We start from the raw sequence: 18,155 nt of genomic DNA, 5'->3' as shown, positions 1-18,155 counted from the left end.
TCCTTTCCCAGTCAAGCCTCGGGATGCTGGGGAAGGCCTCCGGATGACATCACACCAGCCCGAACGTCAAGCTCCGCCTATAGGAAGGATGCGAGCAGCCAAGCACGCTCAGCCTCGGCGGCGCGCTGATACATACCGCCCGCATTGCAGGGCATTGTCTGCAACATTATCAGCGCCGCAATATGTGGGCCTATAATGCAGCTCCCTGGCAATAACAAAGGCATATAGCGGCCGGCGTGATTGACTTATATTGCATGTAAATTAAAGTGTTTGGGCCTATAATATGATGGGGGCCTGGAGCTTCAGCTCCAAACGCCCCTATGTTAATCCGGCCCTGAAAGCATCCACTATGCAATGTCCGGCCTCTCCTCTTCCCCCCGCTGTCTTCTGGGAGACACACAGGTCCCAGAATACAGCAGGGACCATCCAGATCGCACATGCGCAGTAGGAAACAGGCTACGAAGCCGCAAGGCTTCACTTCCTGTTTCCCTTAGTAAGGATGTAGACGCCTGCACCCGGAGACGGAGGAATGGGTCTGCTTCAGGTGAGGATATCGCAGGCTCCCTGAACAGGTAAGTGTCCTTATATTAAAAAAGTCAGCAGCTGCAGTATTTGTAGCTGCTAACTTTTTTTTTCCCCCCAGGCAGAACTCCGCTTTAACCGTCTTCTGTATTCTCCAACCTTTTTCTCCTTTTATGTTTTTTTTTTTTCCCCCCTTCTGATCTTTTATAATGGATCTTGCAGACGGCAATATAAAATGACACAGGTAACTTGTAAGGGGGCTGTAGGGAGAACAAATGTAGAAGCATTGATTAGTAAAGGGGCTGTAATTACCATAATCTCTAGCTGTCTCAAGTAATCTGTCTTCAGTTTATGATGGTCTTCTGAAGCATGTCCCCAATTGTCAAAAATGTTTGTAGCATGATTGCAGTCTCTGACCATCTCCTGCAATATGTCTGCAGTCCCTGACCTCTCTTGTAGCAAGTCTCTGGCCATCTCACATACCATACCTTACACATGTCAAACACAAGGCCCATGGGCCAAATCTGGCCCCACGGGCCTTGTCATGTGGCCATCACACCCAGTTTTGCAGCCACAAAGTGATGGACCTCCAGGTTGCCACCTCCGGCTCTTACAATCTGCTCCCCGCTGAGTTTACAAGGGGCAGCTTTTCTCTTAGCCACTCCAGGATCTCTGCAGGCACTCCCAGTGGGGACAGACCTCCAGAACCTAAGCAAGAGAAGGATCTGCTTGCAAGGCAGCACCACCTACACAGGGAGGTACTACAGCTAGGAAGATAGGAGAGAAAAATGGTAGGAAGCTTGGGGGGGGGGGGGATTGGGGTTGCACACTGTGCACAGCTCGTCTCTCAACCCTGCACTCTGTACAAAACACACCCCTGAACTCTGCACTCTCTAGGTAACGCACTCCTGAATCCTGCACTCTGTACTTAGCTCACCCCTGGAACTGCACTCTGTACAAAGCGAACCCCTGAACAAACATACTGATGATGTGGCCCGTGATCAAATAGAGTTGGACACCCCTGCCATACCTAGTCTCTGACATTCTCCTGCAATATATATATATATATATATATATATATATATATATATATATATATATATATATTTATTATACAGTATCTGCAGTCCCTGACCATTGTCTAAAGTTTGATCATCTCTTGTACAACCTCAATTCCAAAACAGTTGGGATGCTGTTTAAAATCTACATAAAACAGAATGCAATGATTAGCAAAGCTCATAAACCCATATTTTATTCACAATAGAAAACATATCTAATGTTTTAACCGAGAAAATTTACCATTTTAAGAAAATAAGGTTGTTTTAAAATTGACAGCAACACCTCTAAAAAACGTTGAGGCCGGGCAACAAAAGGCTGGTAAAAAACATTTTGCAACTAATTTGTTTAATTGATAACAGGTCAGTTACACTATTGGGTATAGAAAAATCATCTAAGGGTCCTTTCACACGGGGCGCATCAGTGCTGATCCGCCCCGTGGATATCCGTTTGCTCAGCGGGGATCACTCCATCGATCTCCGCTGAGCAGGGAGATGACAGGTCTGTCTCTGTACACTACGCAGGGACAGACCTGTCACAGCGCTGCTCTCCCCTATGGGAGATCGGATGACTACGGACCGCAGTGTCTGTCGTCACCCGATCCGATCCGCAGACGGATGGAAAAATAGCTTTTTCCTCCGTCACACTTTTTCGGATCGGAGCGGGTCGGATCTCAGCGGACATGTCACCGCTGACATCTGACGCTCCATAGAGGTCTATGGAGCATCCGTTCAGGTCCGCCTGAAAAACTGACAGGCGGGCCTGAACGGATCGTCAGTGTGAAATGGGCCTTAGAGATCTGGAGGGTCTTAAATAAAGATGGGCAGAGGTTTACCAATCTTTGAAAAGCTAAATCCAAAAATCTAAAGTCTAAAATTTGTCAAACAATTTCAGAGTAATGTTCAACATAAAAATTTTAAAGACTTTAAATATTTTATCATATACAACGTTTCTCAGTTCCAGTCCTCAAGGTGCCCCAGCAGGTCATGTTTTTAGGCTCTCTATTATTTTGCAGAGGCGATTTGATCAGTTTCACTGCCTTAGTAATTACCACAGCCGTTTCACCTGAGAGAAATCCCCAAAACATGACCTGTTGAAGGTACTGGAGGAAAGGAGTTGAGAAATATTGATCTACACAGTACATAATATCCCCCCAAAAAATTGAGAATCTCGAGAAATCTCTTTGCGCAAGGGGCAAGGTCAAAAATGCGATATTAGATGCCTATGATCTTCATGCCCTCAGACGGCACTTCATTAACAACAGGTATAATTGGGTGATGGACATTTCTGCATGGGTTCAGGAATACTTCAAAAAATTACTGTGTGTTGTCGTGCCATCCAAAAATGCAAGATAAAGCTCCATCATGCAAAGAATAATCCATATCTGAACATGATCCAGAAACTCTGCCATCTTCTCTAGGCCAAAGCTCATGGAATATGGTCTTTTGCAAATTAAAAAACTGTTCTGTGAGCATTCTGCTGAGAAGTGTGGGGCAAACTCTGTCCCTGAGGGTATGGAAGCAGGGCTATTTGCTAAATCACATCCCTACCTACAGTCTCCTCAATAAAACCTGGAGCAAATCAAAAGCAGCTACAGTGGGTGGAGGGGTTTACGTCATATAGCCCGATTTGGGGTAATAAATCCAATGGGGAGCTGTGTAATTTAACCTAGGACGCTAGATGGAAGGCCTTTGGGGTGACTAATTTAGCTCACATCTTTCAAAATCGGAATCTCCTTCCTTTCTCACTTCTAAAAAGAGAAATTCTCTCCCCTCATACATGCAGTTTTATTATATTCAAATGCAACGTGCTGTTAAGGCCCAGGGTATGGGGACTCCATGGACTTTATCACCAACACCAATTTTTCATTTACTCTCCTCAGTTGACCATGCTAAAGGTCTTGTCTCTCAGTACTATAGTATCCTCTTGGGTAACTACTTGGATGGATACTCCTTCAAGGCCCAGGAGAAATGGGAGAGTGACCTGGGTCAGATATCTGGGGACCAATAGGAGGATTGGCTGCAGGCAACAATAACTAGTTCCCCGATTTCCTCCCAAAGAGTATATTGGTTGTATACAGTTCTGCAATCTCATTACACTCCAGCCAAGCTTCATGGTATGGGCTCTCACCGACCCCTTATGCTATAAATAAATTCTCTTAATAAATAAGGAGACAGGGGAGACCCTTTTCACCTCCTCTGGAGGTGTTCCAAGCTACACCACTACTGGACAGCTGTCCTGATACCCTTAACAGGGTGTTCCAGATAACAGCACTTTGTGACTCTAAATACTGTCTATTGGGTATTCTCAATGAACTACCAGGAGGAGCCCAGGATGGTGGCATTTAATCTCGTTCGCTTCCAGGTCCGGAATGTACTTTTTTGCTCTGGAAGTCAGCTGAGCCCCCTTCTCACCAACTATGGGTGATGCATATGGAATATACCTCTTATATTTGAAAAATATGTATACAAACACAAGGTTGTCCGGGAAAGTTTGAGAGGTTGTGGGGGCCAGGGTTGGACATCCCTGTACTCAGTACGTGTGAACTTGTACAGATGTGGCTACTGCAGTGCCCTGGTTGACCAACATATCTCATGTTGGGTTACAGTGGTGTTAAGTTCAAGGATGTGTATGATATTGTATATCGTAATGCTTTTTATATGCTTAACCATTTAAGGACCAGGCCTCTTTTTCAGACTTCATGTTTACATGTTTAAAAAAAAGTTTTTTTCTACAAAATTACTTAGAACCCACAAACATTATATATTGTTTTTTTTCTAACACCCTAGAGAATACAATTGCGGTCATTGCAATACTTTTTTTCACATCATAATTGCGCAGCGGTCTTACAAGTGCACTCGTGGAATGGCGTCAAACTTTTACCCTCAAAAATCTACATAAGCGACATTTAAAAAATTCTACAGGTTGCATGTTTTGGATTTGGAGGAGGTCTATGGCTAGAATTATTGTTCTTGCTCTACCGATCGCAGCGATACCTCACGTGTGGTTTTACTACCGTTTTCATATGCGGGCCCTACTCACATATGTGTTTGCTTCTGCGCGCAAGCTCGTCGGGACGGGGTGTTAAAAAAATGTTTTTTTTCTTATTTATTTTACTTGATTTTATTTATTTTTACACGGTTTAAAAAAAAAAAAAATGGATCACTTTTATTCCTATTACAAGGAATGTAAACATCCCTTGTAATAGAAAAAAGCATGACAGGTCCTCTTAACCACTTAACGACCAGCGCACACCGATGTACGTCCTATTTTTGAAGAGGGATATCTAGGTAATGGCAGCAGCTGCTGCCACAACCGAGATATCCATCTCTTCAGGCGCCGGTCGTCTGTACGATAATGGTGGTCTCCATGGCGGATTCGCCATGAGATCACTGCTATCGGCGGCGGGAGAGGTGCCACCCCCCCTCCCGCCGCACCTTCCGCCGCTTACTGGAGCCGTCGGTAGCGGCGGAGGCGATCGGGTCCTTTTCCTTGCTGGGTATGGAGACGAGTGAGACTAAGATGGCCCCCACTCATCTCTATACCATATGAGGGCGGAAGCGACGTCAAAATGTCACTTCCGCCCATACCTCTTAAAGGTATATATTTTTTTTAAATGTCATTTTTTTTTTTTTGCATTTTAGTCCAAATATGAGATCTGAGGACTTTTTGACCCCAGATCTCATATTTAAGAGGACCTGTCATGCTTTTTTCTATTACAAGGGATGTTTACATTCCTTGTAATTGGAATAAAAGTGATCCATTTTTTTTTTTTAAAACAGTGTAAAAATAAATAAAATCAGTTAAAATAAATAAGAAAAAAAAAAAGGTTTTTAAAAACACCCCGTCACGACGAGCTTGCGCACAGAAGCGAGCGCATACGCGAGTAGCGCCCGCATATGAAAACGGTGGTCAAACCACACATGTGAGGTATCGCCACGATCGGTAGAGCGAGAGCAATAATTCTAGCCCTAGACCTCCTCTGTAACGCAAAAAAATGCAACCTGTAGAATTTTTTAAATGTCGCTTATGGAGATTTTTGAGGCTAAAAGTTTGACGCCATTCCACGAGCGGGCGCAATTTTGAAGCGTGACATGTTGGGTATCAATTTACTCGGCGTACCCTTATCTTTCACAATATAAAAAAAAAATGGGCTAATTTTTCTGTTGTCTTATACGGTGTGAAAAAAAGTATTTCAATGACTGCCATTTTATTCTCTAGGGTGTTAGAAAAAAAACAATATAAAATGTTTGGGGGTTCTAAGTAATTTTCTAGCAAAAAAAAACAGTTTTAAACATGTAAACACCAAATCTGAAAAAGAGGCCTGGTCCTTAAGTGGTTAAATATGAGATCTGGGGACAAAAAGTCCTCAGATCTCATATTTGGACTTAAATGCAATAAAAAAAAAAAAAAAAAGTCATTCGAAAAAATGACATTGAAAAAACTATTCCTTTAAGAGGTATGGGCGGAAGTGACATTTGATGTCGCTTCCGCCCTCCCTATGGTATAGAGATGAGTGGGGGCCATCTTAGCCTCACTCGTCTCCATACCCAGCAACATGAAGGACCCGATCGTCTCTGCCGCTACCGACGGCTCCGGTAGGCGGCGGATGGCGCGGGAGGGGTGGCACCTCTCCCGCCGCTGATGACGGTGATCTCCCGGCGAACCCGCCATGGAGACCCACCATTATCGTAAACAGGACCGCCTCCTGTAAAGAGGGATATCTCGGTTGTGGCAGCAGCTGCTGCCATTACCGAGATATCCCTCTTCAAAGTGCCGACGTATATATACAGGAGGCGGTCCTTAAGTAGGTAAATGTGGATATCCATGTTCATGTATTATGCCCAAGTACGGAATACTATGCCTTTTCTTCTTTAGAACTGATAGTTTATATTCTGCTAATATGGATAGCGATTTCATGATGTTGGATTGTATCTGTTTATCTACACTTTAATAAAGAACCTGTTTGATTTAAAAATAACTGTTCTGTGGTCAGACAATTTGCGGATCGGGTGGACAGATTATTGGGTGGGGCTGGGGAGGACCCAGCGGTCTTGGTACACATGATACAGTGAAAGGAAGATGAATAATTTTAAAAAATTATTTCAAGGACTTCAAGAGTACAGCAGTGGCCAAAAGTTTTGAGAATGATACAAATATTACATTTTCAAAGTCTGCTGCTTCAGTTTTTATTATGGCTTGCATATAAGCCAGAATGTTCTGAAGAGTGATCAGATCAATTGCAAAGTCCCTCTGCCATGAAAATGAACTAACTTAATCCCATAAAAAAACATTGCCACTGCATTTGTGAAGAAGGCTTCAGGGCACCCAAGAAAGTCCAGCAAGCAAATGGACTGTCTCCTACAGAGGATTCAGCTGTGGGATCAAGGCACCACCAGTGCAGAGCTTGTACAGGAATGGCAGAAGGTAGGTGTGAGTGCATCTACACACAGTGAGGTGAAGACTTTTGGAGGATGGCCTGGTGTCAAGAACGGCAGCAAAGAAGCTACCTCTCTCCAGGAAAAACATCAGGGACAGACTGGTATTCTGAAAAAAAGTACAAGGATTGGACTGCTGAGGACTGTGGTAACGTAATTTTCTCTGCTGAAACCCCTTTCCGACTGTTTGGGGCAGCCAGAAAAAAAACCTTGTCCGGAGAAGAAAAGGCGAGTGCTACCATTACTCCTGTGTCATGCCAAAAGTAAAGCATTCTGAGACCAGTCATGTGTGGGGTTGCTTCTCAGTCAAGGGAGTGGGCTCACTCACAATTTTGCCTAAGAACACAGCCCTGAAAAAAAAGAATGGTACAAAAACCATCTCCCAAGAGCAACTTCCCCCAAACATACAAGAACAGTTTGGCAAGGACAAGTGCTTTTTCCAGCATGCCATAAGGCAAAAGTGATAACTGAGTGGGCTTGCAGAACAAAACATTGAAATTTTGGGTCCATGGCCATGGTCAACAAGCCCCCCCCCCCCCCCCCCCAAAAAAAAATAATTCTGACAAACTCCAAGCATTGATTATGCAAGAATAGGCTGTTATGAGTCAGGATGTGGCCTCAGAAGTTGATTGACAGCATGCCATGGTAAATTGCAAAGGTCATGAAAAAGAAGGGTCAACGCTGCAAATATCGACTCTTTGCATAGACTTAAGGTAATGGTCAATAAAAGCCTTTGACACTTATGAAATGCTTGTAATTATACTTCAGTATAAACACAATAACCTCTGACAAAAAGATGTAAAAACACTGGAGCAGCAGACTTTGTGAAACTTTTGGCCATGGCTGTAGATTGAGGAGAAGGCTCACCAAGGTCATTTTCTCAGAAATACTACCAGTGCCTCCAGGGAACTGAACAAGTACTGAACGGAACTGGTGTAGGAAAGGGGGGGTTCGGGTTCTTGGAGAACTGGGCAGATTTCTCAGTTGGTTACTGGCTCTTTAGTAAAGACGGGCTGCACCTTAAATGGGGATGCTGTAGCTCTATTGGGAAGAAAGATGGCCACAAAGTTAGAGGGGCTTTTAAACTAGGTATTGGGGGGGGGGGGGGGTGTCAGAGGAAGCAATAGCCAGCAGTGAGCTAAGAACAGAGGGCAATAGTGAAGTCAAAAGTGATAATGCATCCGTGGCAGAGAGGAGCGACATTGTGAATGAGACGAGAGGGAAGGTGGAATCAGTGTGGGTAGAACTTCAAAAAGAAGTTAGTGGAAAATTAATAGTGGGGGTATTTTATAGTCCCCCCCCCCCCAATTTGAAGGAGGAGGAAGAGCTGGACCTACTATCACAGTCAAATACCAGCAAGACAGGGAAATGTAATTTTAATGGGGGACTTCAATGATCCCGATATTTACTGGGAAGTGGGAAAAGCTCACTCCCTAAAAGGCCCGTCCTTTCATTAATGTCTTGTAGGACAACGTCATGTCCCAATTGGTGGCTTTTCCAACTAGAAAGAATGCCTTGCTCGATCTTTTCATTACGAACAATCCAATTCTGATCTCAGATGTGGCAATACAGGAAAACTTGGGATCTAGCGATCATAGGATGACCGCATTTTGTGTAAACTATCGAAAAAAAAGGATGCACAAGGGAAGCAAAAGAACACTAAATTTCGAGCCAATTTTTGTGTATTGCAGTCACTACATGACATCATTTGGGACCAAATCCTAGAAGAAGATCTGGGGGTCTTAGTAGATGACAGATTGAGCAATAGCATGCAATGTCAAGCTGCAGCTACCAAAGCCAGCAGAATATTAGCATGCATAAAAAAAAAAAAAAAAAAGGGATATACGCCAGAGATAAACGATAATCCTACCGCTTTATAAAACTCTGGTTAGACCACAATTGGAGTACTCTGTCCAGTTCTGGTCACCAGTCCTCAGAAAGGATGTGCTGGAACTGGAGAGAGTCCAGAGAAGGGCAACAAAACTACTAAGGGGACGGGAGAACCTGCAAACACTAAATTTATTTGAGCTGGAGAAACGACGCTTGAGAGGAGATATAATAGAGATTTACAAATATCTCAATGGAGATCCCAGCATAGGAAAAAAAAAATGATTCAGTCTCAAGGAATGTAAGAGGACACGGGGCCACACAACGAGTTGGAGAGGTGGTTTAAACTTAAACTGCACAAGGGCTTATTCACTGTCAGGGCAATGATGTGGAACCCTCTTCCACAAGTGGTGGTGTCAGCGGGGAGTATGGATATTTTTAAGAAACTCTAGGATGTGCATCTTAAACACAACATACAGGGATATGGGAAGTAATTATAGACACTGACATACCTGCAACTACACAGGTTGAACTGGATGGATTATTGTCTTTATTCAACCTCACCTACTATGTAACTAGAAATGTTGACATTCTATTTGGCAATCATGGTCACAGAGGAGAGGGACCTTTTGGCTTATCAGCTCTCAGTTCAAAAGTATGCATCTCTGGGGGTGCATTAGGCATCAAAGCTGAAAGATAAGTCCAAGTTTTAGACCAGGACATGCTCCCATACAATGCATTTTTCAGGAAAGGCCTACATCTATGACAACAGCATGACGTTGTGGTAGAAGAGTCCGGGTGCCTAACTGGCTTGCCTGCAGTCCAGACCTTTCACCAACTGAAAATATTTGGCGCATCTTGAGACAAAAAAAAAAAGACAAAAAATACTCAGGAATGATGAGCTGTTAGAATCCTTTATAAAACAATAAAAGAGACAACATTCCTCTCCCAAAACGCCAGCACTTCCCAGACCAGAGTGTTGGTAAAAGAGGAGGGGATGCTGAACCGTGGTAAACATGGTCCTGTCCTTAGACATGTTGCCATCAATTTCAAAATTACCTTATTTATTTTTTTCTTAAAATGGTACATTTTCTCGGGTTTAAACATTTGATATGTTTTCTATTGTGAATAAAATATGGGTTTATGAGACATGCAAATCATTGCATTCTGTTTTATGTCGATTTTAAACAGCATCCCAACATTTTTGTAATTGGGATATGTCTGCAATCTCTGACCATAATCTACAGTCTGACCATTTCTTGTAGTGGGTTTGCGGTCTCTGAACATCTTCTGTATCATGGCTGCAGTCTCTATCACTTGTAGCACGTCTGCAGTCTCATGTAGTTTATGTGTGGGTTTTAAACCATCTCCTGTATTTTTTCTGCAGTCTCTGGCCATCTCCCATAATATGTCTGCAGTCTATGGCTATATCTGCTGGTTCTCCCCATCTTCTGTGGCATACATGCAGTCTGTGATCATCTTTTTTCGCACATCTCACATTTTTCTGTGGCACTTCATTCACCGAATATTCTGTGCAGCCCTTTGGCCAGGGGTCAAACCTGTGGCTCGCTTTATCAAGAAAGTTAATAACCACCGAATAACTCTGCTCTCACGTTTTCTCAGCATATGATTGGGTTGTGCATCTTTCATACTGGCAAACTATTCAACACAGCTTCATATTTTGTGTGCAAATACAATCCGATTCCCCAAGCAGCCTTGTACAAGGCTCCACCCATTAAATTACACATTTTAATTGCTGGACAATATTAAATCTAAAAATCTAATTTATCTGATTTTTCTCTTGTTAAAAAAAAAATCTGATTTTACTTTCCAAAACATCAAATCTAATGTTGCTAAGTAACAGCTCAGTGACGGTTAGAAAATAGAGCAAGACAGACAATGAATCAGGAAATGAAAAGTTTATTGTAGACAGCACACTTTGTAGTTTCCTTGGAAAAAAAAAAAAAAAACACCTGTTATTTCAGGCAGAGTCATCCGCTGGCTTTCTATCATTTTCAAGGATTTCAGAGATTTATAAATTCCCCACTCCCCTCAACCACATTAAAAATTACCAGGGAGTCTCTAGCTGTTAGATTTGCATCTTATATTATGAAAATTCAGCTAAAGGAGCAAAATACTTGGCTTCTGAACAACTGTCCAGCTGGTAAAAATACCCCAAAAATATAAAATGCCAGCCTATAATGCTCCACTTATAACTGAAATATTGGGATGAGGTTGGTAATGTGTGCAGTTTTTGAAAAATAGAAATATTCCATATTACAACCATGAGGAGCAGGATTAGTAAAGTACTTCCTCCCCCCATGTTGTTCAGGTGACATCATAGAATCCATGCTTTTATCTTTTCCGTTGACCCAACCGCTAGTAGCTACAGAAAAGCTCCTCACTGGTTATAAAAACTGAGCAGATGGCACCACCTGGAGGCCACTGTCAGAACTACACATCGCTGCCTCACTAAGGACACATTGAGCAGATGGTGGCACCTGCAGGCTTCTGTCTGAAATACACACCACTACCATGTCTCCAAAGATTGGGATATTCAATACAAAAAAAATAAAAATAATAATAAAGTACTGTACTTATACTGGGATTCTTGTGAAAAATATCTTTTAGAACTCTTGGCATTATAAAAATACAACTTTAGCATTCTTTTTATGTAAACGCATTACATCTGCCTCCATTAAAAGGGCACGCTACCAAAAAAACAGCAACTTCCTTTACCCCCTCATGGAATCCAACAATTGGGATCTCACTGGTGATTTTCTAAGTCAGCATTCCGTTAAGACAAGAAATAAAGTCTCACTTCCTCAATTCTCCATAACGGAGAAGCTACTGGTGAAAGAAGAGGCAACTTTTGATTGCTCAGGTAGATGAGGGGAGTCAAGTACTCAAATGCTAAGATCTCGGTGCTGGAGTCAAAGGGCTACAAGTAATTGGTGGCCAATTTAATCCGCCTGCTTTTATTCAAAACCTAAAGAACTACTAATGTCCCATTTTCAAATACTGCGAGCAGGCAGGTTCTTTATTCCAGAAGACATATGCAATGTCTCGGCTGCAATAAAAGAAACCTACCTTCCTGCTCACAGCCTTCTTTGGAATGAACACTAAGCTGTGCAAATGGAACTCAATTTATATTCCAACACAGCACCTGTGTGCTAGGTTGACTGCACTCCTGCGGTGATGTAATCCCGCACCATCCAATGAAGACACCCGCCAGGAAGAAGTTCCCCAATTTCAACCTCTCCACGTTTCAGCGCTGTCCCTGACTTTCTCCTCTGTTCAGTGCCCCAGCAGTCCTCTGCATGCAGGATGACACTGTCATTCTGACCATTTCCTGAGAGCAAAGTCTTTCGTTTACATTCCCCCCCCTAAGAAGCGCATCACACAAACTGGACTCACAGTACTCCAGATCTGAGCAGCATGCATATATTATTCATGTAATAAAATAACTTCATGCTGTACAGAGCAAGTGCGACTAACATTTTTGGACCGGAAAACAAAAACTGCAGGAAAAAAAAAGTGTATTATTGGGGATTTTTTTTTTCTTAGTAAAATATATTGGAGGTGAGGGGTTTATAGTGCTCAGCTAAACTTCTACCAGAGCCAAGAGCTGTGTGATGTTTATGGCCATATCTAAAATCAGCCATGGTGAGATGGGCTTGTTAGTGAAAAACACTGCCAGATATACCTACTCAGCTCCAGCACTCTCCCTGAAAAGCAGTCCATCCCAGAACAAGGGTCCTTGCCATTTCTTCATACTGTAAGTTAGGCCTCTTTCACACTGATGTCCCGTTCAGGCCCTCCTGTCAGTTTTTCAGGCGGACCTGAACGAGTGCTCCATAGAGGTCTATGGAGCGTCGGATGTCAGCGGTGACTTGTCCGCTGACATCCGACCCGCTCCGATCCGAAAAAGTGTAACGGAGGAAAAAGCTATTTTTCCATCCGTCTGCGGATCGGATCGGATGACGACGGGCACTGCGGTCCGTCGTCATCCGATCTCCCATAGGGGAGAGCGGCGCTGTGACAGGTCCGTCCCTGCGCAGTGTGCAGAGACGGAGCTGTCATCTCCCTGCTCAGCGGGGATCGGCGGAGTGATCACCGCTGAGCAAACGGATATCCACGGGGCGGATCAGAACTGATCCGCCCCGTGTGAAAGGACCCTTTGGCCCCTTTCACACGGGGCGGATCAGTAAAGATCCGCCCCGTGATGATCCGCTCGCTCAGCGGGGATCGCTCCGTTGTCCCCGCTGAGCCGGCTGCGGACAGGGCGGTCTCCGCACACTGTGCGGGGACCGCCCTGTCAGCTCTCCGCTCTCCTCTATAGGGATCGGACGAGGACGGACCGTGTGTCCGTGTTCATCCGATCCGCTCTGCAGACGGACAGAAAAATAGGATTTTCCTCCGTCTGCAGAATCGGACATTTGCGGAGGCGGACAATAGCGGGTGTCTGCGGATGCTCATCCGCAGACACCCGCTATCCCATAGGGATGAATGGATGTCCGTATTTCATCCGCAAACGGATGGATGAAATACGGACATATCATCCGCATGTGTGAAAGGGGCCTTAATGTGCTGAGAACTGTAATAAACATCCCCCTCTGGGAGGTTTTCCCTAGAAAACCTGAAGGCTTAGACATCGCCAAGCCTTTTCTAAAAACCCTCTTCTCCTCACCCTTAAAGCAGCCAATACTGTCAGATTCAGCTTGAAAGAGAAAACTTTAAAACAAAAAGTTCTTTTAATTATTTTTGCCCCTCCACAGATGCATACGTAATTTGATCTGATGGCTGCAGTACCGCTACATGTTTACATCCAGCAGGGCAAGTCTTCATTGCCTTGGCCACAACTGTGTATTAATGCCCCATAAACTTCTAGTAGAAGTGCCCAGAGACAATCAGAGACGGTCCCATATACGTCCATGGAGCCATAATACTCAGAGCCAGGACAGTGAAGACTGGATGAAAACAAAACAGCGGATGTGCAGCTGTAAGATTGAGGTAATGATGCATGTGTGGATGGGAAGGGTGGGTGAGGTTAGGTCAGGAGGCAAAAAAAGGATAAGTGCACTTATCCGTTAAAGCTTATGAAATTGGTCAGGCCCCACCCACCCAAAAGCTCAAGTTAAAAACAGCTTCAATTATTGTATTGTGGAGTAGACAATTAAATAAGTCCTTCGATTACATTGGGTTGAACAGTTCCTGTCCTCTGGTTTTACTAGATTGTCAGAATAATCTTGAAAGACCAACATGAGAATCTGTTGTGGCAGGTGCACAAAATTTTCCTCAGCAGACCCCATGTCCCAGGTACACAGCTACTCAACAAGGCAGCAGCTCACAGCAACCAGAAATAATATGGCAGCTAATCAACATACAATAAAATGAGCTGCAATTGGTTCATGCACTTCCTTGTTGCTCTTACCGATGTGGATAGAGGGTTAAAAACATCTGTACAATTTAATCACAGCTGCAGAAAAATAGATAAAACATTTTTAGTTCCATGTGTTCTCTCAAAAAAAAAAAAAAAATTGTTTTGAGTTCAAACAATGAATTTCCCTGAAATCTCCTTATGCAAAGTTGTCCTTTAAGAGTAGCCACCTCCCAGGCACAGAGTGGGAACAGTATAATTGGCCTATTCTCTAACTTACTGAAACATTAGTCCAATCTCCAATGTTGTTACCGCCATAATACATTGAAAATGTGTGCACCATCTTGGAGTGATGGAAAGATGGATATACCATCCAATCACACTGACTGTAGCCCACCCCGATACACAATATGGGAACTGATGAAAAGGCTTCAGAGCATCCCAGTCGGAGCACCCTTTCTGTTCAAGACTGAGAGGTACGCCTCGTAGATGGTGTTCAAAAAGCTCTCATCGTTCTGAAAAAAAGACGGAAAAACTGAAATTCCACTTTATTACATGTATTTATAGCTTACATATTCTGCAGTGTACAGAGAACACTGGGCCATTCACATCAGTCTCTGCACCAGAGGAGCTCACGCTCTATTGTCCCACTAGAGTTGCACACCATTTATATAGCTCTGACATATTCTACTATGCTCTGCAGAGACCACTGAGACAGTCATATTAGAGAAAACACCAATGTCTCACCACACTCACACACTTATACTATTATATAGCTCTAACATTGTTTAGTGCTGTACAGAAAACACTAAGCTAGTCACATCAGTCTCTGCACCAGAGGTGCTTACACTCTAATGTCCCACAACAGTCACACGCCATTATTTATATACATTCATATAGTTCTAACATATTTCGCAGTACACTGTACTGTATTTTGTAGAGCTGCACGATTAATCGTTAAAATCTCGATTCACCCCCCCCCCCCCCCTCTCCTGCTGAGAGTAGGCAATTCTTTCATATAAACAAGTGGAGAGATTATCTGCTCACTCAGCTGTCAAAAGAAAGCATCCTGAGCAATCTGCCAAGTTTAGAACTTGAAACATTGTAACTAACACTTACTTCTTAGAGCAAAGGGATAGAAATTATGAAATAATCTGGGCAGTCTGCCAAGATTTCAACCATGTGTAAATGCAGGAAGTTTAACCACTTAAAGTCTAAATCTTTTTCTGCCACTTAAGTTAAAATCAGTATTTTTTTTGCTAGAAACCCCCAAACACATACATAAATAAATATATATATATATAATATATATATATATATATATATATATATATATATTTATTTATTTATTAGCAGAGACCATAGGGAATAAAATGGCAATTGCTGCAATATTTTATGTGACACTGTATTTGCCCATCGGTCTTTCAAATGTACGCGACAGTTTTTTTTGGGCTGGGCCGTGACACTGACGGTAGTGACTTACATACACTAACCTACCTACACTGATGGCAGTGACCTACCTACACTGACAATAGTGACCTACCTACACTCACCTGCCTGACCTACATACACTGGACATATACATACACTGATGGTAGTGACCTACCTACACTGACCGACCTACCTACACTGACATTAACACACACTGACCTACCTACTCTGACCTACCTACACTGACATTAACACACACTGACTTACCTACACTGACATTTACATACACTGACCTACCTACACTGACATTAACATCATACACTGACCTGTCTGAGCTGTGGTGTCACAGCAGCCAGTCCTCAGAGGAGAAGCCGAGAAGGAGAGGAGAGCGGCTCGCCCGAGCGCCAAGCGGGCAAGTGGCGCGGCAGCCTCTTTGTAATTACCGCCTTCTGGAGCCAACAGCGTCTATGATGGATGTCACATGTCCCGCTGTCCCAGCATTGGACCAGTGGGACATCCATCATAGACATGCAGGCTCCAGAAGGCGGGACCTGCTCTGGCACTCGGCCATGCTCGGGATCAGATTGGTCCTGGCGCTCTCGCCTACCCTGCAGAGCTGACACTCGGGGCTATAGTGGGACACATTCGGGGCTTCAGCCCCCCCAGCCACTCCCTGCCGATGCCCCTGCAGCGGGCTAGAGTCTGCTGTTGGCCGACGCCACAGAGCTGGTCCAGACTCAGGGATCCTGACAATAATGTCTCAATGACTCTACCTCTCAGCGTGCTGCTGAAAGCCTGAGCCATCCACTCCTGGGCTGTCCAGAGCCTTGAGCACTAGAGGGGTAGAACACAAAGCGGTGACTAGCGAGAACTGAGTGATCATTTGTCTTTGATTGCTCAGTTCTCAGTGTAGAGTATGCAGGGAACAGCTGCAGCCAGCTTGGATTGGTGCTGCAGCCTTCTAGGCAAGTATGATTGTTATTTTTAATTCCCCCACTTCTCTTGTGAGTATGCAAACTTTCTGTTACAAGCAGACAGTGTACAGGAGTCTGCTGATGATCTCTCACCTTGATAAGATGCAGAAGGGTCTCACAGAGCTGGCTCTTGGTCATTATGCTGTTCTGATTGCTGGCGCTGTTAGTGGGTGTGTCTGCGAGTGACAGAGGAAGGAGTAGATTTGTGGTTGTATCGCTATCAGACTGCGTGGGTTTTGTCACATCGGCTGACTTCTGTGTGCTTGTATTTGTGAAAACCAAAGGAGACAGGAGGACAGATGGTGACACAGTAGCTGGGATCCGCTGTGGGGATATAACCTACACAAGAAATCACAAAACTGGCTGTTCAGAATTAAAAATCCTTTGACAGGTAAATATTATGTGTATTTCAGTTCTGTATTTACAAGTTTTCTTTTACAATCCCCTGCAATGCAAGACTGAGAAGGAAGTGCAACACATCAAGCCCACTTCTGTAGAATACTAGAAGCTTCATTTCAAAATGAGAGAGCAGAGTGATGGCCTATCCAGTGACAGGCTGCAGTTTATTTGGCTGCCGCTGACGTAGATTGTTTCAAGAAAAAGGTTGAGTCTAATTCCATGACTTTTTTTGTGGAGTTTAAAATAACAAACACATGTTTATGACGCAACGCGTAGGGGGGGATGGAGGCAGTTGTGGACCAGAAGTGAGGCAAGACATCATTTTGTCCCAGTTTCTTGTATTTTTGTGACATTTTTAAACTTTGTACATTGTAAGTGCAATTTTATTGGATAAAATCAGTTCATATGAAAATACTGCCCCATGGGAGGTTTTTATATGCTTTTTCCTAACATTCATACGATCGCATGAGTGATCTGGATTTCTAAAGGCACCAGAACCCAATTATATTAGTAGTATTTGTAATGACATCTGGAGGGTCCCTAGCAGACAGGAGGTCTGGCACTTACGCATTTTCTGATGTCTGAAGGTGAAAGTTTGGCAGAGATGGTTTTATTTAGACGCACTTTACCGTACCAATGAGGTGTGGGACTTGAGCATTCAAGAAACATGGTCTTGATAATAAAAATTATAATGAATGAAAAATCCTTTAACAAGATTGGGTTATATTATAGATGGACTAACATTAATGCTTCACATGTATTTGGATTACATATTGTTAATTTGCACTACTCCGTTTAATTTAAGTTGGTCAGCAGCGCAGCACTTTTTTTCCTTATGGATTTGTTTTTATTTTTTGACAGCATATAAAGAACAAAATTAGCTGCGCTACCTACCCCCACTGAGGCTATTACTGTTTGTGCAAAGAAATTAAAATTAATCAGATAATTCCAATAGATTAAGTGAAATCAGATAGAACAATTCATATACAAATCAAAATTGCCATACCCCAGACGACATCATCATATGATGAAACGCATGTCGGGTGGTCCAGATGTGCTGACGCAATTATGTTGACCTTCTGAACGGGCGCTTGCTTGCCAGCCAGCATTTCATGCTTTTTTTACCGA

General features: G+C 43.4%; 1 protein-coding gene across 1 annotated transcript in view; it reads right to left on the bottom strand.

Annotated features, from left to right (window-relative positions):
- Positions 1 to 10,747: 10,747 nt before the first annotated feature.
- Positions 10,748 to 18,155, bottom strand: part of DCP1B (decapping mRNA 1B) — a 58,956-nt gene continuing 51,548 nt past the window's right edge. The window contains exons 8-9 of the mRNA XM_077468882.1: positions 16,722 to 16,967; positions 10,748 to 14,738 (exon numbers count right to left, since the gene is read on the bottom strand). Of these exons, the coding sequence (XP_077325008.1) occupies positions 14,655 to 14,738; positions 16,722 to 16,967 (330 nt within the window). The 3' untranslated portion in view covers positions 10,748 to 14,654. The remainder of the gene's footprint in view (positions 14,739 to 16,721; positions 16,968 to 18,155) is intronic.

Source organism: Lithobates pipiens, unplaced genomic scaffold, assembly GCF_037356315.1.
Source record: "Lithobates pipiens isolate NorthernLeopardFrog02 unplaced genomic scaffold, aLitPip1_a1.2 Scaffold_8, whole genome shotgun sequence".
Taxonomy (NCBI): domain Eukaryota; kingdom Metazoa; phylum Chordata; class Amphibia; order Anura; family Ranidae; genus Lithobates; species Lithobates pipiens.
Note: the sequence above shows the minus strand (reverse complement) of the source record. Positions and strands in the feature narration are given on the sequence as shown.